The 25428-nt window shown below is 42.9% G+C and overlaps 1 protein-coding gene across 1 annotated transcript in view; it reads left to right on the top strand.

Moving 5' to 3' along the window:
- LOC125704441 (receptor-type tyrosine-protein phosphatase delta-like) overlaps nucleotides 1–25428 on the top strand; it is a 362466-nt gene that overhangs the window by 266376 nt on the left and 70662 nt on the right. The window contains 2 exon segments of the mRNA XM_048969994.1: nucleotides 12514–12659; nucleotides 14647–14788. Of these exon segments, the coding sequence (XP_048825951.1) occupies nucleotides 12514–12659; nucleotides 14647–14788 (288 nt within the window).

The raw sequence follows: 25428 nt of genomic DNA, 5'->3' as shown, positions 1-25428 counted from the left end.
CTCTTTTCACAGCTGTGGGAAGTTCCCCTCTGCTGTCTGCTGTCATGGCAAGAGGCTCCCAAAATGGGCAAACAGTGGCCCCATTGGGCCCTTAATGAGATTAGCTCTGCTGAAAATGACTGCCGAAGCTGCAGTCCCAAGTGCCTCCTCAGGTGCTCTTTTTCCCGCCTGTTCGGTGGCTGCTGACAGGCAGTTCATTTAATTTTTCCTCCCGAAAGCAGCTCGTTTTGCCAGCGACCCCGACCAATTGGGGGAAACAGATTATACGGCATTCGCCGTTTGACTCGGAGTTCCATCCACGGTGGTCCTGTGAGACAGGCACCCCTTGGTTATTAATTCAGTCGCAAACACGCACCCAGGCTGGTCTGGTGTCAGTATGAGGCTGCAGGTCACATGGGGGGGGGGCAGGCGTCCAATGGCAGCCACCCAGCATTAATGGTGACCTCCTAATGGTGAGCTGGATTTTACAGCGAGAAAAGGAGACGCGTACACAACGGAACAGATTTTTGTGTGTGTGTCGTAATTAGGCCTCTAAGTGATGTGCCTGTTTTGTCTGCACCAATATCGGATGATTGCAGTCATGGTGTGGCCACTCTGTCATTGGTAATCATGATGAATTTTCACAGTAGATAGAGAGAAAGAATTTGTTGGTGAACAGAACAAAGCGGAAGAAAAAATGTTGCCTACTACGTAACAGAAAAGTTTTAAAATAATATCCGCAGGCATCTGGCTAGACGTAATCTCCCCACCACCCCCCTGCTTTAATGGGACATTTGAAATGGATTTCATTCGGTTTTTCCTTAGTGGGACCACACACGCTATGTAGCTGCTTCAGCTGTTTCTATGTGTTATGCTTCAAACCTGAAACAGCTGCGTCAATGTATCACCCTCTACCACAATGTCACCTTCTGTACGTCACTTCTCAGGTGGAAAGTCAGTGATGACTGGCTGTCATCAGGACTAGAGGTGTCCTCATATCCTCACACACACACACGCACACACGTCTGCGATGCCTACTATGGCTCTAGCAATTGAATATTGAAAATGAAACATCTTAATCCTTGTCTTTCCACTATGAAATGTTTGTTTGTAAATAAAGCCAAGCCAGCAAACGGAAGTTTCTTTGAAAGCAGTTATCTGCAGTACAGTGATTTATCGGTTTGCCTAAACTGAGTCTAAATGGCTTGGGCGACATCTTATTTATTTATCCCATTAAATCTGCTGATGCTTTTGTCTAATGCAAATTTAGCATCTTACGATCCTTCAGTTCGCACCTCTGACCAGATGTGGCTGCTCTTTAGCCTTCGGGTCACACCTGAACACACCTGACTGATGGCCTTTACTTGACAATGGGCAGGGTAGCCACCAATGAGAGGGAACAAAACAGCAGCCAATCACAAATTAGAATTCAAGAGGAACCATCGCACACAACAAACTCCATCAGGTGTCTAAAATATTTGCTGTCCTCTGTGGGGCTCTTCCACTTTGGCCAGGGAGGAGACCTAGCTACCCCCCCTTGTTGCCAACACCTCCCCAGCTATTTCAACCGTGGTGGACTGGCTCCCAGTCCATTATCTCCTGGGAAAATGCTCTCCACACTGTCCTCTACTCCACTGCCATGCTTTTCCGGTTCCATGCTCTTCAGATCTACAGAACTGTCAGGAAGAAATGCATCTCATCCATTAAATATGGCACGTTCATTTATCTATAGCACACCGACACACACCGAGCTTCGAAACCAAGCTTGAATACATATCGCCTGTCGGCCATTGCAGTCTGAATACATTAGATTAATTAGAAACATTAGAAATGGCAGTATAAGTACCAACACACACGCACAGACACGTAGCGAGAATTAAGCTAGTTTTCGAACGAATTAATGTTTGTATTTCCTTTATGTTGGTTTAATTGGGTCTCCCGAGGTCCGCTCGGTTCGGCTCGTGATGACATCACGCCGTTCACACCCGTTCGTTACCCCATCTCCCCCCTTCCTTTGCTAATTTGTGCCTCTTCAAAAGCAGTTCGCCGTGGAAACGAAGGGGAAATGCTCAGCAAGCTCAACTTTGGAGAGCCACTTTTTAGTCGAAAGACCTCATTAAAAAAGTTTCTGCTGTATGAAATTAATAGCGTCTTAGTCTTTATGTTGGGCTGGTTTCTCGCTGGCGTATCCCATGTGATGTAATGTGGTCGACTTCCTTCGGTGTTTGCTATGCATGTTGGTCCGAGTTGTCATTGTGGAATAGTGGATACCATCATCACTTCCTGACTCTAGGGATGTAGTGAATTTTCTGTATGTAAGAGAACTGTTTGTTTAATTCATGATTTTCTTAGCTATGCAGTTATGTCCCATTGTGATTTTACAATCTCTCTAGAGCGATGTAGAACTCTCTACTACAAAGTTGTACCTGCAAGCCAAGATTCACCAATAATGGTTCACATGATTTTAGACATCTTATTATGGCAAACCTAAAGGGATTTAAAAAAAAAATCCTCTGTGAAGGTCACTGTATTCTGCAGCCATATGTATAATCAAACTCATGATGTCTGAAACAATGGTTTGTGTGTGTGTGTGTGACTCGCTGTGCTTATATCCTTTCAGAGTTTAATTGTAGTTTTTCCAGTTCAATCTGTTGCGTGCTACAACCTCGTCTCAGGTCACCCGCTAGCAGTACCTGGGACCTGCCGGAAAACGAGAATGCAGCATGCTTGAACGGCCAACAGTAAAATCGGAATGAGCGATATTGGCACTTTATTCCCCTTTTAAAATATTAAGCAGTCGAAGCCTCTCTCCGAGAATGATTTAGCCTTAAGCTCGACCTTGTTCGGAGCGAGCCTTTATACATGGCGCCTTTCGAGAAATGCAGAGTCAGATTTGAACATCACCGTTTCACTGTGATGGTAATTCTCGTTATCGCGGCTGTTTTCCGAGAGGCCTTTTTAACGTAGTGCGGGGTGTGCGTGGATAGTGCACGAGGTTCTTTTGATATGACATGGCTTTGGAAGTGAAAGAGTGGCGTGATGAAATGATGGAAGAGTGTCATTTTTATCGTACATCAAGTCATAGTCGAATTGCCCTGTTGTAAAAATCTGATACTGCAAAATGTTTTTCGGTTGCTCATAATTAATGGCCTCGTAAAGGTTACTTTTTTGTGGTGCGCTGCAAATTCATTTTGAGACCTAAAGAGTAGGGATAAGTTTTATTTTTGTTATGCAAAATATACATTTTATTCCTGCAATCTGCACGAGTCAGGTAGTCCCATTCTAACCTCTCTTCTTGCCTCCATTGTGCTGCTCCTATTGTGTCTGAGATGACTGGTCCAAAAATGCTGTTCCAGCTTTTGGTATATGGAGGTTCTCTGTGTGCCTTCAGTGTCTGCCTGGAGGTTTTTTCAGCATTCTCCTTTCAGTGGAAGGGCCTCTCTGGTGTGGTGCGTTACAGAGAGAGCAGGGGGGAAGAATGCAGTATGCTTCTGTAAGCGAGAGGAGCCACACATTTCTAGCCTCGACATTCCTCCTTTCTGCATTTTCCTAAACGTAATCATGGTGCAAAGGGAGCAAAGTGATTAAAAACCCATCCTTTATTACCTTATTACCCCTCTGATATGCTGGTTTAAATGGTCCAGCTATCAGCGTTGGACACAGACAGCTCTTGTTAGCGATAACACATGCATGTGCGACTACCGGGAGAAGCAGAATCATCTGTATTGATTTTTAATTTGTTGGAGTTTTTCTTGTATTATTTTTATGTTCAGTAGCCTCGGGGTTCAATTTAGCTTTTAGTAGAAAATCAAAGGCTATTGCTATTTCATTCATACCATCGGTTTCCAACAACATGAACCAAACGTACCAGCGGTGCATTTGCCGGGAAGCACCTGGGTGTCGTTCTGTCATTTAAACTCAGCCACATCACTCTCACTCTGAAATAAGTACTGTGCTGTTTGTCAGCATCTTAGGAATTAAATAGTGTCGACAGTTCACATCGAGGAAAAAAAAATCATACTAATATGGAAATTGGCAGACCGTCTGAAAGCCAGAGTGAGTAATATTACATATCAATTAGGTTCTGTAGCCACATTTACCTGTATGTGGAATCACACACAATGCGGTTCTCTGGTAGTTTAAGTTATGGCAGGGCAACATAGAGGATCAGTGCCTGGCACTGTTTTTGACTGGTTGCCTGTCCAGTGGAAATAGCTACCTTGTCCACTTTGTTATATTCTGGGTCATACCCGGATGATCCTGGCTAAGAGATGTAGTTGAGGACGGATGGATGGATGGAAAAATAGATGTACATGTCACATAAATAAAGGAATATCTGGTGAGAATGTATATTCTGCATCTTCCCATATCTAAGTATTCTTGCAGTGTGAGTCCCTGTGCTCCTGGTTGTTAGCTGTATGTTTTAAGTATGTGGCATCGCAGGTTTAAATACCTTCACTGATCAGACAGTGGCACAGATGCACAGCATGAAATAACAGAAATACATCTCTGTGTGGTGGGACTGAGTGGTCGCGTTCATGAAGTGGTGTAGGGTTTAGAAATTAGCGTGTTGCTAATGTGCGGCCAATAAAGTCTCAATTCAAAACATAGAAAAGGATTTCATTAAGACATTTCCTTGCGTAAAATGCTATTTCCGAATTCAAATTTCACATTTACAACGTGTAAAATCCTTATTTAAATTTAGTTATTTTTAACTTGCCACGTTGTATATTTTATTTTGTCTTACAGAAAGCAGCTCCCTCTAACAATTTCAATATTGCAGTCGACCAGCCAGCCCGAAGCTTACAAACAGCGATTAAATAATAATTGTTTGCTGTGTTCTGTGATAATGGCGCTTCTTAATGACATGTTCTGTAGCATGGCCGATAGCTAAATGAACCAATGTATTTTTGTGTTAGCCCCCGCCACTCTGTATCCTATCAGATAATTAACTTTTTCCAGACATAATGCGGTGACTAACTGCGGAGAGAAAGCAGTACAATTACACTAACTTATCTGCAAAGTGGTTACCAACTGAAGCCTGGGAGCCTGAAGTGGCTTTTACAGGCACGTCTCTCTCTCGGCCCGTCGTCCACAGAGCCTTTTTGCATACCGTCTTTGTTCTGCCGGACATTACCCGGCAAATTGGCCATCCGAAATGGCCAATGGACTCATCCATGGGGGTTTTGGAGCGCCTTCCATCAGCCTTCTTCAAGGGGCGGAGCCCCAGGGTCGCTGGCCCACCGCTGAAAGCTGATTGGCCCCCAGAGTGCCCCTCCCCCATCACTCAGCAATTGAAAGCATATCATTGGTCAATGATACAGTTGGCCCCTCTGTTTGAAGAATGATTCTTCTTTCGCCCGCTCTCCACCTTGAATCAGGCTTGAAGTTCAAAGAAAGGTAAGCTAACCAACTGACTCAACACGTGTCCTTTTTCGTTGGGGACTTGTTCCCGGTTCGGGTGCCCAGTGGAGCCTATTTTAACGCATCTGCGCTGCTCCGCAGTCCATTCAGTAAGAGCATCTGGGAAGCATCTGTCTGACTGTGCTGTTTTATTGAGTGACAAACCCAGTCGCCGTTCGCTTAATGCGTCCCCCAGGATACGTAGGGGGGTGATGTGTGCTGACAGGCTGAGACGATCGCCGTTGGGGAGGGGGCTTGTGCGAGGAGTCCACCCACAGCTCTCGCCTTTTCTGGAGGCCCATGTCGCCTCATGCCAGCTGCCCTGACCCGTCTGAGCGCAGTCCGACCCGGATCCGTTAAAGACGCCACGCATCCCAAGCTGGCCCACACTTGTCCGCGAGGCATTTGTTTTCCCCCTGTGAATAGCGCTGGAGGGGATTGCCCACCTCCCCTTTGGGACAGTGCCGGGGATTATACAGAGGGTATCACCTTCTATGTTTAGACCCGTAGGTGTTAAGCTCATGGTGAGCAGTTGTTCTGTCCTCTGTGTTCAGGCACGCATAAAACCAAATGTGCTGCTTTTCAGAAATGGAACACCACATTTTTCTAGACCCACTACTGTACTGTAACATTATAGAAGCAGCGGAGAGGTGAGGAAGCTCACATATACAGATGCTAAGGCGTCTGTGTGCTGTGTGGTCTTTGTATACAGGAACACAATAGGCTCTACAAGAGCGAGGTTCACCTTCTTGCATATGAATGGTTGTTGTGAACAATGGAGAAAGACGGTCTTTTTTAGTCCCTGTGATTCTTTTGATTTTCTCTAAAAGCTGTCGTTCCCTCTCCTCCTTGCTGTCTCTTCCTCATCTCAGGGCAGTGTTGTATCGGGGGAACCGTCCTTATGCGAGGCTTTTTCTGTACACGGGCCTGGGATGAGGCGCAATCAGGCAGGAGTAATCAAGCCGGTGAATGTCACGATCACGGGGTTCCCGTTCTGACCTGTTAACGACTTTAACAAAAATGTGAGGGGGGAGGGGTGTGCGGGCAGGGCGGGTCGGTGCTCATCGTTCATTGCTTATGCTAATGAAAAGTATTAATGTATTAAGCCTTGCATTTTTAATAAATTAACTCGGCTTAATGGTGTATGCTTAGAGAAGGGTGATCATCGTGTAGACTGGGGAGAAACACACGCGGCCCATATTATTAAACATCGAAGGGACATTGAAGCCTTCCTCCCTGTGCCCAGTTACAGGCCATATCGCTTTCCAGTCCATCCCTATAAGAAATTCTGCTGGAGCAATGACACGTGCATCACAGCCCATGAATGGGCACATGTTCTCGTGCTGGCATGGGAATGTTAAATTTGTACAAAGTGTTCGGTACGGAAAAAGCTATGTAGAATTGATCAAAAGTGTCGCGAGTGTCATATGTCAGACATTTTCGTAAAAGGACCCCTAAAAATCTGAAATTTCACACCATCATATTTCAGAGCTGTCATAGTTGACTGTGAAATACGGGAAAAAGACCCTTTCTTCCCAGAACATCTTAATACTAGATGACTGAAAACAATTATTATCGGTGATGTGTAACATTAGCTTATTCTACTAAAATCATCCAAGACACTTGTTAAAATGGCTCTTCCTGATGAAAATGGAAAAATATAAACTCTCAGGAAATATGCGCATGGAAAACAAATATGGAAATATAGCATTTAATTTTTTGAGGTTGATGACTGTGTTCTAAAACAGAAGAGACGGTTTAGATTCCCATAGATGTTTTTCTAAAGTTCTGTAATGCACGGTTTGAATCTTGGTTTTGGTGACTCACGAGCAGCCCTGAATCGCGCTTAATTGGCCGTGGTTATAAGGCCAGTACCAATTAAACCAAATGTGTCCTTCATACATCTGAGAGGGAAAAAAATACATTCCGTGCATACACACATAAACACACACACACACATACACACACATACAGACAGTCATGTAATCAAATCTTTTTGGGGACCGCTCATTCATTTTCATGGGAAAAATGCTAATGCTAACTATGACAACCTTAACCCCCCCCCCCCCAGCCCTAACCATAACCAGAAGTAACCAAGCAAAATACAAGTTTTTGCATTCTTTGTTTTTTCATTGCATTGACAGATTTTTTTGGGGACCTGAAAAACAGTCCCCACAACGTCAGAAGAACAGGTTTTTATAACATTGTGGGGGTCATTCTTTTCATCATGGAGCTGGGATTTTCATGTGGGAACGTTTATCCAGCACAGCTAGCTATACATTTTATGTGTCCAGTTTTCTATCCATTGGAATATTGACTTCTTTCATGCATATATTTGGTCTCCCCATTTAGAAATCTTGACGATTAAAAATACCATGATGCACTGAAAATCAGAGTATACCATCCATCTATCTGTCCATCTGTCCACCCACCCATTTATCCATCCATCCATCCATCCATCCATTTGTCCATCCATCCACCCACTCATCCATCCATGCATCCATCTGTCTGTCCATCCATCCATCCATCCATCTATCCATCTTCTTAAACTGTCTTTCCTATGCATGATCACAGGTGGTCCAGAGCTTCCCTGCAGTGTCCCATGTTCCCTTAATACTACCCAAGTCTGTCTGTAAAGTTCGACTGTACGCCACCTGTTAAAGTTGCCATAGGGTCCACTGCATTCGTCCATCGCTCAGACAAATCGTGTCACATGCCTTCGTGTTCTTTCAAATTCTTTCCATTTCCTGAGCTGCCATTCAGCCCCTGTGTACCATCGCTTTCCCACCACCAAAGACGGCCACACATATTTTGCTCCAGTGTGGCCGAATTACTCAACGATTTCTCAGGGCAAACGTGACTCCCTTAAATGGCCGGTAATTGAGTGGTAAACGCCCCATTTGAAGGATCTATTTAGCGGCAGTGGGGGGGGGTGGCTTACATGTTAATTACAGATATGTTTTATAAACCGGCCTTCCCACGGACGCGAAATTGAATCTGTCGCTGCCCGGAATGAAATATGCTGAGTGGTCCAGACCTGGTTCCCTCCAGGCAGTATTTCAGGCACTGAACATGATACCTCGTGCCGGTGAACGATTCTGTTTCCGGTGTATTCTGGCTTCATCCCATGTGACGCTTGGACATCGAACAAGGACTAACAAGCCTTTTGTGGATGATGCTCAGCCTCCGAGCTTCAGAAATCCCCAGCCGTAAAAGTACACGTACATTTTTAATGAATAAATCCATAAATCCAAATCTGTTTTTTTTTTTTTGTCCCTGTTCGCAAGGGATGACTGGACAAAGAGAAAAGATTCCCTGAGGGCCACGTAGTACTTGCACCATTCTGACCGACTGAGCACCTCGTCCTGCACGGGGCCACGCTACTCATCTCCGATCCCCTGCACGTCGACATATCTAAAGTCCCCATCACGCAGATCTCCAAATTATTAATGCCACGTCTGCCTGCGTTTTTAGACCGAAAAGTGGGGCAGCCAGGCGCTCCAGAGTGGAAACTTCCTTTGGAGAAAGCCTTGAATATGACATGGTTGCGTAACGCCCCTGGGGGACAGGAAGCTGTGGGCAGCGGTGCCCCTTTCTGTTTGCATGGGCTGAGTGCTTCTTCGTTAGCTGGCGAGCGCTTAACACTGGATTACCGGCCTGAGGCGTCATACTCAGTTAAACTACCCTCGGTAAAAAAAAAAAAAACTCAAGATTTTTAAAGAATATTTTAAAGATTTTAAGAATTAAAAAAAAAAAAAGTTAAAATTAAGTGAATCCCGAGGGGGTGGTTTGCAGCTTAGGTCATTATGTCTGTCATCGGACTGTTGCTTGTTCGAGCCTCACACATCCCCACTAGACCCTTGAGAAAGGCTCCTGACCTGTGGAAATGCTTCAGGGGCTTAAGATAAATGGCCTGAAGTTGTGTTTGGACCCCAAGCTGGGATATGCGATAAGCAGCTTTCCAGTGAACCCATACTTGTGCTCGTGGTAAATAAAAAACCATCATTACATTTAAAAGCATACATTTCTCCAAAGTCCCAAGATTTGCAACTGTACATGTCACAGATGCCGTGATACTTCACAAACACAAATCCTGTTTCCATGGGATGGAGAGGTAGCTAGTTGTTTGTTTAGGGAATTGCGTGCTGTGTACAGTCGGGGGTTGTGTCCATGAGCATCAGTAAGCCATGGCTGTCAGAGGTGGCGATTTCAGGTTCAGAAAGTAAAAATCCAGACCATGATTTACTTTCAACCAACCAGTTGAGCATAAAAAGTAACAGTCACAGAGTACGCAACTGGTTGGTTGAAAGTAAATCATGGTCTGGATTTTAACTTTCTGGACCTGAAATTTCCACCTCTGATGGCTGTAGGCAAAACTGCCTGCCCAGCGAGGAGTTAAATTCCCATGTAATCCTTTAGTTACTGTAAGGGCGAGCAGCAAGGGCTTCTAATTTTAGAGCAAACCACAATCTGGCCACCAGCATATCATCTACTTCCTATGCAGAATCTGAGGAGTGTCGAAGTTTAATAACGAAATGCTGTGAACATTATCACTGGACACCCAGTGTAACAACATTAATTACGATGATACTCATTTGCATCATAGTGGAAACAGCTTGTATGAAAGGAACAACATGCCGTGCAATTATCGCTCTGTATGTATGTACTGTACACTGTTGGATACGTCAAGAGTACATGAAAAGTGCAATTACATTCTTGCTGGAGGTGGGAATGTACAAAGAGGTGGATAGTTCCGGCCAGAAAGTGAAAATCCATTACATCATTTCAACTATGCTTTTCCATTTATACAGCAATGTAAGTGTTAATGACTTCCCCTTTTCAGCCTGTAATTGTATGAAAAAGACTAACGACACACACTAAGGTCACTTTATTAGGGACATCTACTTAATAATGCATATGTCCTGCTCCTCCAAACAGCCAATCGTGTGTCTGCGACTTAGTATTCATGCAAATAGGGGCCAGAGATTCACTTTCGGTTTGGCTAAGCATTAGAACAGCTGAAATGCGCGACCAAAGCGATTTCGGACACATACTGACTCCTTGTGCCAGGCGTGGTGATTCCAGTATCTCAGAAACGTCACTTTCCCAGGATTTTTTTTTACAGATAGTGTGATAGACAAAACACATCTGGTCCTCTGGGTGAAAAGACCTTGTTAATGAGAGCAGTCAGAGGTGGAAAGCCAGACTCGTTTAAGATAATAGGAAGGCCACAAATAATGCAAGAATAACAGCTCAGTACCACAGTGGTGTACAGAAAGGCTGCTCTGAACATAAGACTGTTCCGTGGTTATGATATTATCTAGTTGTACCTGGTAAACCTTTAAGATGATCTATCTATCCATCTTTTAACATCATATCCTTGCCAGGCTTTCAGGGCCTCAAACCTGTTTATTAACATGATTGTCTCAAATAATATCAATCAATGTACAAATGGGTCTGGACTTTGCAAAAGAGAGACTGGTTCCCCGCCCTACACTGGCGCACAAAGATGGATGTTTTTTTTGAACGAAACCTTTCATGCTCATGTGGAAATTGAAGTTTCGGTCTGATTCTATTGAAGTCTGCTTTTGCTAATAAGGTCCCTTGAGTGCATGATTCGGAAATTGGGAGTTGGGTGAGGACTGGACTCTGTGGGCAACCCAGAGTGTAATGGGAGACTGGAGCGTATCAGAACACACACGTCACACATGAAAGTGTGCCTGCTTCACCGTTGTCAACATTAATGCCATCATCATCATGATCATCATCATTGAGCATCATCGAATTTGTAATGCATTCTTTGGATCTTTTTACCCCCAGCAACACTCCTATACTGATGTTCTTTTGAAATGTACTTCTGTGGTTTTTAGAAAAAAAAAATAAAATCGCACAGAGTCATCTCCTTGTCCTTGTCTCAATTCCTGTTATTAGATAGCCTCTTTCCACAGCAGACGCCATATCAAATGCTTGAGTGGATCACCATTACAGCTCAGAATGCATCTGTCACACAGCTAGCGCACCAGAGTGCAAATAACATGCACAAGTAGTTACAAGACAATGTAACCAGTTCAGAAATCTAAATATGAATGAGTGTAATGTTCTGGGAGATTTAATTATGCAGATATGCAATGATATTAGCAATATTATTTTAAACCATGTTATGCTGGAAGTATTGCATTTAGGAGAATTGTCATATACTGCACAGTTTGATGATCAGCTGACCTGCTAGATTACAGATGACAACCTTTATAAAATGTGGCAATTCTTGTTGGAAAAGCCATTCGGTTCAGTTCAATCCAATGCACACCGTCCCCTAAGTTGTGCGTTCAGCACAGCCCTGTACTGGATAACCAGTTATGGAAAATGGATATGGTTGGATTAAATAAACATCATTCATCCTGTGGGTTGGCAAGAGAATGTTGTATAAAATATAGCAAGATTTGAAGTACTCCTAAAACAAACAACTTTATCGATATTCCAAAAAGAAAAAAAATCTAGAAGACAATTTTAGGATAGCTAAAACCCTACAACAGACTTCTGAATATTAAAATATGAAAGGTTGTTTGATGTCATTCTAGGTTTTCTTGGTTTAATAATATTTAAGGTTTTCTTTTTTTTTAGTAGCATTTAAGTTTTCCTTTGTTTGTTAGCATTTAAGGTTACCTCTGTTTAATACCATTTAAGGTTACCTCTGATTAATAGCATTTAAGGTTACCTCTCTTTAATAACATTTAAGGTTACCTCTGTTTAATAGCATTTAAGGTTACCTCTGTTTAATAACATTTAAGGTTACCTTGTTTAATAACATTTAAGGTTACCTCTGTTTAATAGCATTTAAGGTTACCTCTGTTTAATAGCATTTAAGGTTACCTCTGTTTAATAGCATTTAAGGTTACCTTGTTTAATAACATTTAAGGTTACCTCTGTTTAATAGCATTTAAGGTTACCTCTGTTTAATAGCATTTAAGGTTACCTCTGTTTAATAGTTTTGTCTTTTTTTCACTTTATGTTTATGTGCTCTTTATGCACCTTGCATTCATATGCACAGGAATTTACCCTTGTCATCAGTGAAGTTATTTGACTTATCTTATTTGACATTTCCTGTGTCTCTTCCCTGATTTTTCTCCCCAGCTCCCCCCAAATTTCTAAGGACTCCCAATGACCAAACGGGAGTGCAAGGAGGGGTGGCCTCTTTTATCTGCCAGGCCACCGGGGACCCTAGACCCAAGATAGTGTGGAACAAGAAGGGGAAGAAAGTCAGCAACCAACGATTTGAGGTATTAGGTCTATTGTTCTGATGTAAAATGCTCGACATATGAATGCCGCAAACCCGCTTGGCGCCCCGCACGGCCCCCACTGCTGCATGCAAGCGCACTCCGCAATGCAGCAATGCACCTCAGCCACAGTTGCATTCATCCGCCACATCTGCAGCACGCTAAAGGCAGTTAATATAATGCATTGCTCGCCTATCACTCAAGCATCGCATTCTCCTGTGCAGCCTTTCCTCTCTCGAAAACCGCATGCTTTCGTTGTGTTCTTTGGCTGACATTTCAAATTAATCTTGAATTTCGCTTCCCTCAATTAATATCAAATCTATGCTAAACACTGATAAGATTGCTATTACGTTGTGTTTTTATGCATTCGATCAGATATATATGCATTTTAAATAACGCATTGCATCGTCGCTCGAAAGAGGCGGCGCGTCTGGCCTGTTTGCCATTGTCTCCCGCCTGCCTTCTTATCAGTGTTTATCTTTCAGTGCTGAGACCATAACGCTTCGCACAAGGTGCACGCTGCCAGGGTACAGCCATGGCATGCACCGGGCAGTGAAATGCCAGCACGGCTTGCAGCTACGCACCCTCCCCCCAAAGCTTCTGCACTCCCCTCCCATACCCATCGCCCCCCACTTTAACTGACATACCTTCCTTCTAAAGGCGGAGCCAGGCCACTGTGACATCAATCGCTATCACAAAGATGTCTTTAAGGGCACTGCTCTCTGACTCCACCTCACCCCCCCCCCCTCCAACCCCCCGCTCCAGTGCAGCAGCCCTTATGCATTTCCCGCCTACTGTCTATTTTTCACTCTGCAGCAATGGTGTTTTAGCTATTTATTTGCAATCACCCTTAAAACTGCGTTGCCACTCAGTGGTTTCTGTAAGCAGTAAGTATACGGCATGCGAGGCTAGCTATGGTTTGCTGTCCTTTTGGTTTTTGATCACACTAATTGTATGTGGAAGTCATTCTGATTAAACAGTCATATATCTTACATTTTTGAAAACACCATGTGGTGATTGCCTGTACAACAACAACCATGTACTTTTTCCGTTTCATTGTTTCTCATTATTATTATTATTATTATTATTATTATTATTATTTATTATTATTATTAGTATTACCATCTCTACTACTACTAACATGTCATTATTATTATTATTTTATTATTATTATTAATAATATTTTTATGTAACTTTAAGAATGGGGCACTTCAACGCAGAAATAAGGAACGGTTATGGTATGAAAATTCCGGAATATTTTCCCCAGTTACATGATTATCTACAATTAGTGCTGCCATTCCTAAAGTTAGTTGGTCAGTGATGTAGTTTTGGTTCCCATCATAAAATTTACCATACTTGCAGTTTAACTGGAGTTCAGTATTTAGGACAACAAAAAGTGGCGATTAAAAATGGAAGGTAAATGGATTAAAAGGCATAGATATGCATACAAATTTTACATTTTTTCTTAATTCAGGGGGTTGGTAACCTGCAGGAAAGTGACTAACCAAACACCCAGTAGGGATTTAAATTGTAACTCTTTCTTCCATTCATTTTTTTAAATTAGACTTTTATTAACATGAACGTTAAAATCTAGCGAAGTACTAAAATGTGTAATCTCAGGGCACATCTTAACTTCCGCTGGTTTCGATGTGTTCTGTGTGATTTTGGCCATTGACTTTTCTTTAACATGCAACATCACTAGACATGGGGCTCTACATAGGTTCCCGTTGAAGTGCACGTTTTTCTTAAGAGCCTGTTCCTTCGTTAGCATTAAATCAGCTTGAAGTTGTTCAGCGGTTGCCAACCCCGAAGCTGAAAGCACATGTGGTTTCAGTTGGTGGAGAATCAGTACATACTAAAACCAGTTAAACATAACGAGGACTGTAATTCCATTCATCAGGGTCGGAACCTGGTTCCTTCCTCCATAAGCTCCATCATCCGTCCCGCAACAAAAAACTCCTTTAACATATTCCGTTTCTCACACCTGCAGGTGATAGAATTCGATGACGGATCTGGGTCTGTTCTGAGAATTCAGCCGCTCCGCACCCCAAGGGACGAAGCCATTTATGAGTGCGTCGCCACCAACAGCGTTGGGGAGACCAGCGCTTCCACGAGACTCACTGTTTTACGTGGTAGGTCTCCCTTGCTCCAAACCAGAGACACGTGCCTCACACTTCTGCCGTCTTTTTTGCAACGTGTTTTGCTCCGTTAATCCAAGCAGGTAAGCACCAGGAAGCCAGCTGAATTCTTCTGGTCTCTCCATCCGTCTTCTTCACTTCTGTTGGATATCTGTGCTAATGCTGGTAGCCGCAGCAGTGAGGTACAGCACTAGTCATCACAGCCACGTTTTCAGGACTCTGAAATTCTTCTAGAAAGACAAATCGTCGTAAAAAAAAAAATAAAAAAACGTACCGTGAGGAGGAACGGTGATGAAAAAAATTATCTACATGTCCATGTTATGGAGATATTGTCCTTATCTCGGTAGTCACTGGGATGGAATGATGGTTGCGTGTTTTTATCACACCCCGTGCCTCGGGGGTTATGGGATTGCACGTAGGATTGTGTATGAATCCTCCGTGATTGTATCCTTCCATGAATATAATGGTTTGTTGGCTCATATTTGGATCGCCGTGACCTTGGGTAGGATTTGCTAGCGATTGTGGATGTCTACCTAGTAGGTGGTAGTCACTAGATAGAAACTGGTGCTGAACAGTATGTTTTAGTACATCTAAAGAACATCTCTAAAGACAGGTGGTGAAGTTATGGTTGAGAAGATATCTAGGCGGAGCTGTTTCATTGGCCTTAGATTGCGTACCTGAATACATGGAATTGGCACAGGAGTACAAAGCAATATAAGCAGAATGTTTTCTTAGTGTTTCTCCTGCAGTTCTGAAAGATAGAAAATTTACCTTGGATTTTAGTTTTATGTTAGACTTACAGAGTGCATACACGGTATATTTACATAGCACATGCGTGGGAGAGGTGAGGTTATGGGTCTTGAGTTTGACGGGCTGCTGATTTGTCATCTGTGGAACGATTAAAGCACGGAGGTCCATTTGTGGACCTGAATTCTGGTCCCCAGTGACTAAACAGCCTTTAAGCGGAGTCCTGGTCACCCATTCGGCGTTCCGGTCTTATCTTCCTAGGCTACAAGCAGAGCCAAACTCCGGAGATGGTAGAGGCTTTCCGTGGTAAACTTCAAGTCGCATCATCGCTTGCGCTGGATGATTTAACAGGCGTTTGCTTTCAGCGCCGAGCTGACCAGCATTAGCATGTTAATCACCAGCTCCTTCCAACACACATTTGCAGACGTGCATGCCCCCTCCTCCTCCCTCCGCTCCCCCCCCCCCCCCCCCCTTTAAAAGACGAGGGAACATGGTGGCGTCTGCCAGGGAGGACCGCATTAGCGTGTGATGCGATAAGCCCCGGTGTGGCAGGAAGCCGAGAGAGGGAGCAGCATGAGGACCGGAAGGAGATAGCAGATGCCCAGGCAGCAGCCCCTGTAGTTACCTAGAGGGAAGGCAGCTTCTTACCTGAGGTCAGCGTGTGCCCGGCGAACATACACAAACACCTGCTGAATTGTAGATAATCCACTTGGCGAGCTTCTGCTGCTGGGGAGAATGACTGTAATCACGACAAACGCTGCTTGTAATCCCTACCTTCCCCACCGTGCGCCATGTTGCCTTTGGTTTGCGTGTACCTGGCCAGGTACCTTTGCTTTAGGATGCTTACTTTGGATATTGAATATAGCGTCTGCAATTTGAGGGAGACTCCAACTGAGCCTACCGACCTCTTGATGTTATTGATTGTATTATTATTATTATTATTATTATTATTATTGCTTTGCAGGTATCCTGGCTTTTCAGGACTTCATATATCTGTTGCCTACGTAACAGGGTTTCTGTCTGCCTGTTTGGTAAACTCAACATTTCTCCTTGAACGTCTGACTCTCCTTTGTCTTCTTTGATGTCTTTCTTTTACTGATTATGACGTCGGCGGGCTTCACTTTTCAGACCTCAGGTCTATCCCTTCTGTGTGATTTGCCATAAAAATCTAAATATTAAAAAAGCTAAAGATCCCGGGATGTCATTCTGGAGGGTTCTAGAATGTTTATTTTTTTCCTGTTTGGGACTGGGATGGGGGTCTTTTATGTATGAATAACAACAAGTTCATTTGCGACACTTCGTCATTGTGAGAGAAAAATCAATGGAGATGCTAATACTCACAAAGTGACTTGCAGTGAGCTTCGTTTGTGCCCCAGGTGGCAGCGCAGCGAATTGGAAGCATCTGTTCTGATAAATGGGTCTTGGGTTACAGCTAATTCTGTAAAACGGGAGTTTGGAGTTTTAATTACAAAGCCACAAGAACAAGTCTTGGATGAGGGTTGTAGGACAGCAGATTAACGTGGACGCGAGCCACCAGGGTCAAAAGATTGAAACAATTAGCAGAGGTGGACATTTGAGATCCAGAAAGTAAAAGTCCAGACCAGGATTTTGTTTCAACCAACCAGCTGAACATAAAGCGTCACAGTCATATAGTACTCAAGTGGATTGTTGGAGCAAAATCCTGGTCTGGATTTTTACTTTCTGGACCTGAAGTGTCCACCTCTGACCATTAAGAAGAGTGAAGAATAGAATTCATGTTCTCCATTCAGTCCTACAAATGTGAAGAGTCTCTTTTTTGGCATTTTTAGCCTTTTGAGGGAAAATATTAAATTGACCAAAGGCTATTGTGAAATACTCTGGCTATAGCCTCTGATTTACGGTATGAAGGTTGACCCACCACACAGCTCAAGGGAAGAAACAAACAGAGACAAATTATGTTTTAAATTTAAAAGATGCCTATAAATACTGGCCTGACGCCTCTTTAAGACATTGAACCTCTTAGGATTAGGTAATAGTTTAAGGATCTAGACTAGTTTAGTCCACATTTATAGTATTTTCACAAGAATATTGTCAAGAAAGATTTTTTTTATCATTTTTGAAGACTGAAATGATATTTTTTAGCAGTTTATTGGACTGATTGTATCAAAATACAACTTGTGTAACAAGTCAGCATAATTTATGGAATGGTAATAATGTAGTTTCATCCATCTGTCCGTCCATCCTTCCGTCTAGTAATCCTGGACTAGTTAATGGGTCATCCACTTTCAGTGCATATAATTTCTGCAACGGGCTGGCATCCTGCCCCAGGAATACCTCTGCCTTCTGCTCAATTCTGTAGGCTCCAGCCCACTCATGACCCTGACATATGCAGTTGGATGATGTATGGATGTATTTTGTTATTGTATTTGAATAATAGTCTTACCATGAATCATATAACTGCCTAAGATTTTGAATAATTACATACTGCAACTCTTGGTATTTCTGCAGCTCTGTTAGCTAATCTCACGATAGCTGAGGACAATAAAAGAAAAGTTAAAAGCTGCCTCGAGTTTGGCCCGCAGCATCGTGTGTCAGCACCCTTTTTGACAGGAAATGAGGTCGGTCGTCCGATTGGCGTCAGTTCGGCCAGTCGGCTGCTTCAGTGGTGGAAGCGACTTTGTCCCTCTGGTAGGTTTCACAAAGTGCTCTTGATGTGCTTCAGCTTTCTTTGCCCAGAGACAGGAAGTCCAAATCACACGGTAATAAGGTTTGACAGAAGAACGTGCCGCCAGAATCGAGGGGCTTGTTTGTGCCGCCGTGACCTCGTTGTCTTTGACGACCAATCAAAAGTAGTGGAGGTATGAGGAGGAACCACAAGAACTCAGACTACAGTAAAGATCTGAGCTTTCTGGCAGTTATTTATGTGTCGTGTGGAGCACAGCATCTGTTCTGGCGATTTGTTAATGCATCTGTCACCACACGTTCAGTGCTGGGTTCGTAGCATGTTATTAAGTATTCTTACTATGAAGCACTCTGGATTCTGGATTTTTCTTTGGGTGGACTCTATGGCGGATGGTGGAATGCAGTTCAGATGGGCATTGTGTGCTGTCTAAATGTACAGCAGCCTGAGACTTGCATCTGCACTGCAATATATGTAAAGGTATATAATAACTTCCACTTCATGATTTTAAGCCCACTTTCAATTGGCGACTGTGCGACAGTACGCTTGACATTGCCTATAACTTGCTAGAACACCACAAATAAGCAATTCAAATAATTTAATGGACTTAATAATTATTACAAACCCAAAATACAATGGGCCTTCATTGCCGCAGTTCCTTATTCGAACATACCCTTAAGCGTTATTGTCTAGACATGACTTAGCTTGTGAAAAACGTTAAACAAGTCGTAAAACTCCAGAACCCGTTTTTTTACGATGCCTGCTCCCCTAGCTCTCGTGAAACCCAAAGGACATTGCATTTTACATTCAAATGTTTCTTTTAATTATTATTTACTTTCCCTAAAGATCATGAAAAATATATGAGTGTGTTTCTGTAAGCTAACTGCACGATTAAGACAGTCTGATTTAAAAGCAGCAGCTGTCTTTTATATTCACAGTAATAAATGTAACGGCCCAGACTTAGAAAACAAAAAAATCTGTAATAATTTTGGTCCCATAAATAATAATAATGTTAAATTACAATTTTCTACTATTTAAAGTCTTGTGCAGATTTTGGAAAGTTCCCAAATTATGAATAAGATTAAAATAGCTTATAATGTCTCTCCCCCATTCTCCAATGAGGCTGGATAATGGCGCCCTCAAGACCTGCGTCTGTATAACAGTATGCGTCTGTTAGCTTCATTAAGAAATAGCTAAGAATCTAAAAGCAGGAAGCCATCGCGGAAGATACCACTGTCAGAAACGGGGGCCTCTGGGGCGCACAGCTTTCGCTTTCCTCGGTTTACTGTGTGTCTTATAGACGCCGGGCTCCAGAATGGGAGGGCTGCAGTTGGGCCTTGCAGCCTTTTCGGAGCAGGCCTTTTCAAAACACGCCAACTTATCTTACTGCCCAGGTGAACGCGTTCTGTTGGGGGGGGGGGGGGGGGGGGGGGGGGTAGGTTATTAAAGAGCTTTCAAACGCTGAGCCAGCATTTAAGTTGAGATGGTGGTGAATAGCGCGTGTGCCTTCTATCACCGCTCTGGGAGACATTGTGTGTGAACGGGGCCTCGTGTAGCCTGTTTCATTATCCTCCGTGGGACTCCGTGTACCGCGCAGTGTGCCCTTTCCCTGCCATGGTATTTGCTCATCTGCTTATTTATTTGTGTGTTATATATATATATATATTTATATACCTGTATATATATTTTTTTTTTTCTGCAGAAGCTGTTAGGTGCAGATTCGTGAGCATCTGACCTCCCGTAGTTTCCATGAGGACAATGCGAGGGAGAGATGCGGTTATTTAAATTCTCTCTCCGGCTTATCATACAGCACCCAGCCCTGTAGATCCATTCACCCTTTATGTTGGGTCCGGCCTATTTGAATTTCCATTAGGGAAATCGTTTAGCACTTTTCGGCAGACATGGAGTATTTGTGAGCGGGTCAATTGTGTGGGCAGTGAATGCCGAAAATCAGCATCTGCAGGTCCCTGTGTGAAATGTGAGTATTAATGATGGGATTTGTTTTCTTAATATTACTTTTGACTTAAGTCAGAGCACCACTTGTGTGCCTATTGAAATATGAGAATAAATGCCAAATTTGCTACGTTTTGCACCGTGTCTGCTTGGCCATCCTGCGTTGAGACTCAGACCTCCTTCAGTGAAGGCATTGACCCCTGACCAGAGGCAGCCATTTCTGGTCCAGAAAGTAAAAAAATCCAGACCTGGACTTTGTTTCAACCAACCAGTTGTGTATAACGAGTTTCAGTCGCAGAGTACTCAGCTGATTGGTCAAAACAAAATCCCGGTCTGGATTTTTACTTTTTGGACCTGGAATGTTCACTTTTGACCCTGACTATGTCATCAGTCACCCAAGGTTCCAAATTCTAGGGCTCCATGTTCACCACATACCGTGACATTGGCCTTGTGTCTGACTTTAATTAGCTGTCATCACAAAAGCACATACCACAGTACACACTGCGACTCCTGCTTCCCAGCTATAGATTTGCATCCCATGGCTGACAGCAGATCTGCATCACCATCACCAATACAGGTCTCCAAAGTGAGGCTTCTAGTATTGCTAGGGTAGTGATTCTATCTTGTGCTAACCTTGAGCTGATGTGGGATAAGGTCATTTCTGACCTTTGATATGTTAAATCTTCATTTTTCACTGAATGGGAAAAGACAGAAACGTGTAATATTGAATCACAAAAACTCTCTCTGTTGGCTATCGAACAAATGAACACTTGTCGTTCCTACACGCGTACAGTATTGCAGTTTTAGTAGAAACTTCAGGGTGATGATAGCGTAATATAGCATTGGCAATAACCTCTTGTGAATTTTGTTACATTCATTCATCCATCCATTTTCCAAACCGCTTTTCCTACTGGGTTGTGGGGGGTCCGGAGCCTAGGATTTTGTTACAATCATCCATCCATCCATCCATCCATCCATTTTCCAACCCGCTTATCCTACTGGGTCGCGGGGGGTCCGGAGCCTAGGATTTTGTTACAATAAATGCTTTATTTAACATCTTTCATTATCATTTGGCTACCAATGACTGTATAAGTACTTCCCCTCAACTGGCCAGGCCCGTCTAAGAGCAGGGCGACAGCTTTCCCTCTCGCAGTCATTGCTGTTTTGCGATGCTGTTGTTCTTTCCCTCTTTTTGCGGCCTTGAATCCTAGAATTTGCTGGCCTTTCCATAACCCGTCTGTGGTAATTTCAGCTGGCAGGAGTCCTTCAGCGGAATGCCTATGCTATCACCCAAATAACAGGCAGTCTGAAGGAATCTGGGTGCGTTAACCTAGGAGTTGAGAGGCCTTATAATTTGGGGACTTTGATCTTTTTAAATCGGAATAGCTTGGCAGAGCAGGGTCACCCCTAATTTACGTAACAGTATAACTGAGAAACTATGAAAGCTTTCTTGAAAAAATAGCTTGAAAGCTGGACGGAGGAAGTTTAAAACAGTTTGGAACAGAGAAATAAAACGGTGTGAGATATTAAAAATATTTATTTACTTCTTTGAAGTTAGTCACAGAATCAAGTAGGTCAAGACAGGATTCTGGTGTAAGGATTATGGAAGTAAAATAGTACAATCTTAAAGGAGACCCAAACATTCTTTCCAAACTTAGATGCTGAAAAAACAAACATGTACGCTAGAGCTATATACAGTAGGCCCTGGTCTCCTGATGGGTCACTAGACCTTTAACCCTCTGAGATGTTCTCTGACCTCAATGGAGAGCATGTCCATGGCACAGTATTAATCGCCAGAGCCCTGCAGTCCCAACTTCATCTGTGTCAGGATTGGCTGGAGCTTTGTTAATTGGAGAGGTGATGTAATCTTGGTCTATTAAGGTCACATGGGAAGAGTCGCTTTTCTGTTTAGTTTTGTCTGGAGAGTAATCTACATAACCATAACCTCATGCTCTCAACTAAAGGCCCATCAATTATTTATTACGTTATTTTTCTGGCAAATGCAGTTTTCTGGGGGGTCATCAACAGGTAATTCAGACTTTAAATCTCCGAAGTCACATTTCACGTATTTCACATCTCACATACTTTTCAGATACAAAAATCAACATTTTTTTGTCGTCAAGAGTTCAGGACAGTAGTGGAGATCGACCTGGAACACAAGTTTCTACCGTATATAATTTAGAATAGTTTGTTACAAGGTGATATGATCAGCGTAGTCTGCTCCAACATAATAAATAGTAGGTATGTGTATATCATTTGACAGTAGTCTGTGATGTTCTAGAAATCTTGACATTGTATGAGATAATAATGTTCAAACTTGGTGATTTAGGGAGATTTTCCATTACTGGCATCTCTTTTGCTGGGATTCCTTGAGTTTGTGGTACTTGGCAAGAGTCTCAATCCATTTCGAAGTAGCTTTCTTGTTCCAGAAAATTACTAATCATAACACTAGTGTGCTGATGGCAGACTGACAATCACACTTTTTTTTTAAAAATATTATTTTTACATTTAGGTTAAACAAATTGCGCTACAGTTTTTAGAGGTTATATTTCAGACAAATGGGAGATAAGATAACGGGACGTACTGTAGGGATCTACTGCTCAATGTAACAGCCAGCGAATAGAATATGTTTAATAACAAAACGAAAATAAGAAACAAAAAGTAAAAAAATTGCCCTTCCTTTCAATCATGGAGCCTCACTGCATTCGCAGTGTAGCTAGCAGGCAGAACCGGCGTCCGAAATGCTGGGGGAGCATTTTAGGGTAATGGGTTTTGCGCAGCCTGCACCGCCATCCGCCATCGAGCACTTTGCCCATTCCGCTTGATCTTCACATTATCTCCCTCTTTATTTATCCATTTCCCACTGACCCTGGGGGCCGATCATGCCGTGCGTGTGTATTTAAATGGAAGAATAGCACAGGTCATCCGTTTTGTTTACGGATGGCGCCACTTGAGGGCAGAAACACACTTGGTTATTATTCATTGTGATGTCACAAAGGGTTACATACACAGAGTAATGGCAAGGGCTACTACACTGCAAGACGAAGCTTAGAGCAAGTTTACCGGATGCTGGGATACCTTCTCTGTGATTGGCCGATCACACTGCAAACTGAAATAGGTCTTATGGTACTTAGCATGTTTTAATAGCTTAAGGCGCCATTAAGATTTCTGTGCATGAGGAGGACGATGTGAATAACCACATGCACACAGCAGGCAATTATTTTATTAATAAGTATTAGTTCCATGTTTTGTGTTTGTTGGAGAATTAAAATCTTTCATCCAAGCAAATATGGGGACAAATTTGTAAGGGATTAATAGACGGTTCGAATGGGTAAATTGTTAACTTGGTAATTGATGTAACTCATTACTGAACAGTGGGTGGGGTAATTTTATATATAATATATTTATATTATGCTATTTTTAGGTCCAGTTTCTGTCAATTACTGAAGCAACCTGTCTGTGAGGGATCATCTAGAGATGGGTAACAGGCATTTATAAAAGATTTGTTTTTGAGTCTGAAATAAGAGAACAAACCATAGTTTAAGTATAATATTTGTTTAGTTTTGTTATTGTCAAATACATAAACATTAAAGACCACGTATACATCACTACCCAGCTGAGGCGAACGGCTGAAAACAGGATCGATGGATGGAAGACCAGTCGCGGTCTACATCGCTGTCTTGGTTTCTCTCTGTCAATTTCATATTTTTTATTTTCTTCCATCGTGTCAGAAGAGAGGGCTTGATGTGGATTGTTTGCCTGGGAAAGAGCCTTTGGAGACCACAACACAGAATGATTAATTGATCAGCTTGGCAATGGACTCCCATAATCTTCAGTATTAGCTGAGGGTGTTTTAATAACAAATAGGCAGCAGTCAGTTAATTATGAAATCAAGTGGGAATTTGCAGAGGAAGTGACCCTTCAGAAGCTAGAATAGAAATACCATTTTTCACCAAGACAGTGTTTGCAGAGAGCTGAGGTTGGATTTTTGTTTTCCCGTGGTTGTAGAATGACTGCACATATTCGTAATGGAATACCTAGGCTTGTTGTCAGCGCTGATACATTAGGATCGTTAACGAACAAAAGAACAAAATTTCACAACTTAAATCCTATATTGCCCAAGGCAACAGGAGGGAAAACGAATTTAAGCAGCTGTAAAGAGTACTTGATTTTCTTGATTAGACCAGGCAGTCTTGTTTAATGACTTCAGACGTGCCTTCAGAAATTAAAGGAATTAATGGCTTAGAGGCAAGAAAGTTCTTTTTCCTTACCCAGTTGTGAATTACCAAGAGAGACCGTCGCTGTTATCATTTCTGTCGTCTTGTGTTTGCATTCATTACCCATGCCCCCCCCCCACACCCTTTAATAAATAGGGGCTGCTCTTTATTGCTGTCTGTAGACAGTGCTTTCCCATCATCGGCTAGCGTCGTAGATGAACTAACAGCCGCCCAGCACCACTTCCCTCGCCGCTTCCTGCCATCGCGGTAAGCCGTGCTGTCGCTGGCGGCCGGCCAGTGCGCCGCCGTGAGCGAGGGTGAGGTAGTCTCTATCAAAGAAGCGAGGCCCATCCCCCCACGATCGGACCGCGCAGACAAAGAGAGAATCGGTCAAAGACGAGGCACTTTACTTGACGTGAGTGGCCCTAGATAGATTTGACTGTGAACCGAAACTGTGCAAATGTTAATATCGTTAAATCCAAAAGAGTGTATGTTCATGCATATTTAAACACCCATGGTCAACTGCTAGCAAACCTAAGCCCTCACACTTTCCGATGACTATAGTCATTTAAATGATAGCTTGCCGAGGCTATTGATTGGCATGCACAGCCTGTTACTACATTGTGGATACATGTCTCTATTATAAAGCTTGCGAGCCTCCTGAGTGTCTGCTAATTCACTCTGGTTGCTTTAGAGGTCAGGGGTCATCCTCCAGAAGCTCACCGGTTTAACTAAATCAATCGTTAGCAGATCCGGAGCTCTGCTAGGGTGACATTGCCAGGTTTAAGCCTCGGAGATAAGACGAGAATCCCTTCCCGAGCACTTTCCATTAAAAGATGGGCCGTGGAGATTTTGACGCCTGCCCTTGTCAGATAATTAGAATTCTTTCATCAGAGCAAATACAAGGATACACTATTAACAGATTAAATATTTGTGAATAGTAAGTAACTCGTATGTTTGATTTGAATAAAATGTACATGAATACACATGTAAATAATGTTTTGCTGAGCGTGCTGTTACCTTTAGCTACAACAGCAGATGGATAACGTAATCTAACA

Source organism: Brienomyrus brachyistius, chromosome 12, assembly GCF_023856365.1.
Source record: "Brienomyrus brachyistius isolate T26 chromosome 12, BBRACH_0.4, whole genome shotgun sequence".
NCBI classification, from domain to species: Eukaryota; Metazoa; Chordata; class Actinopteri; order Osteoglossiformes; family Mormyridae; genus Brienomyrus; species Brienomyrus brachyistius.
Note: the sequence above shows the minus strand (reverse complement) of the source record. Positions and strands in the feature narration are given on the sequence as shown.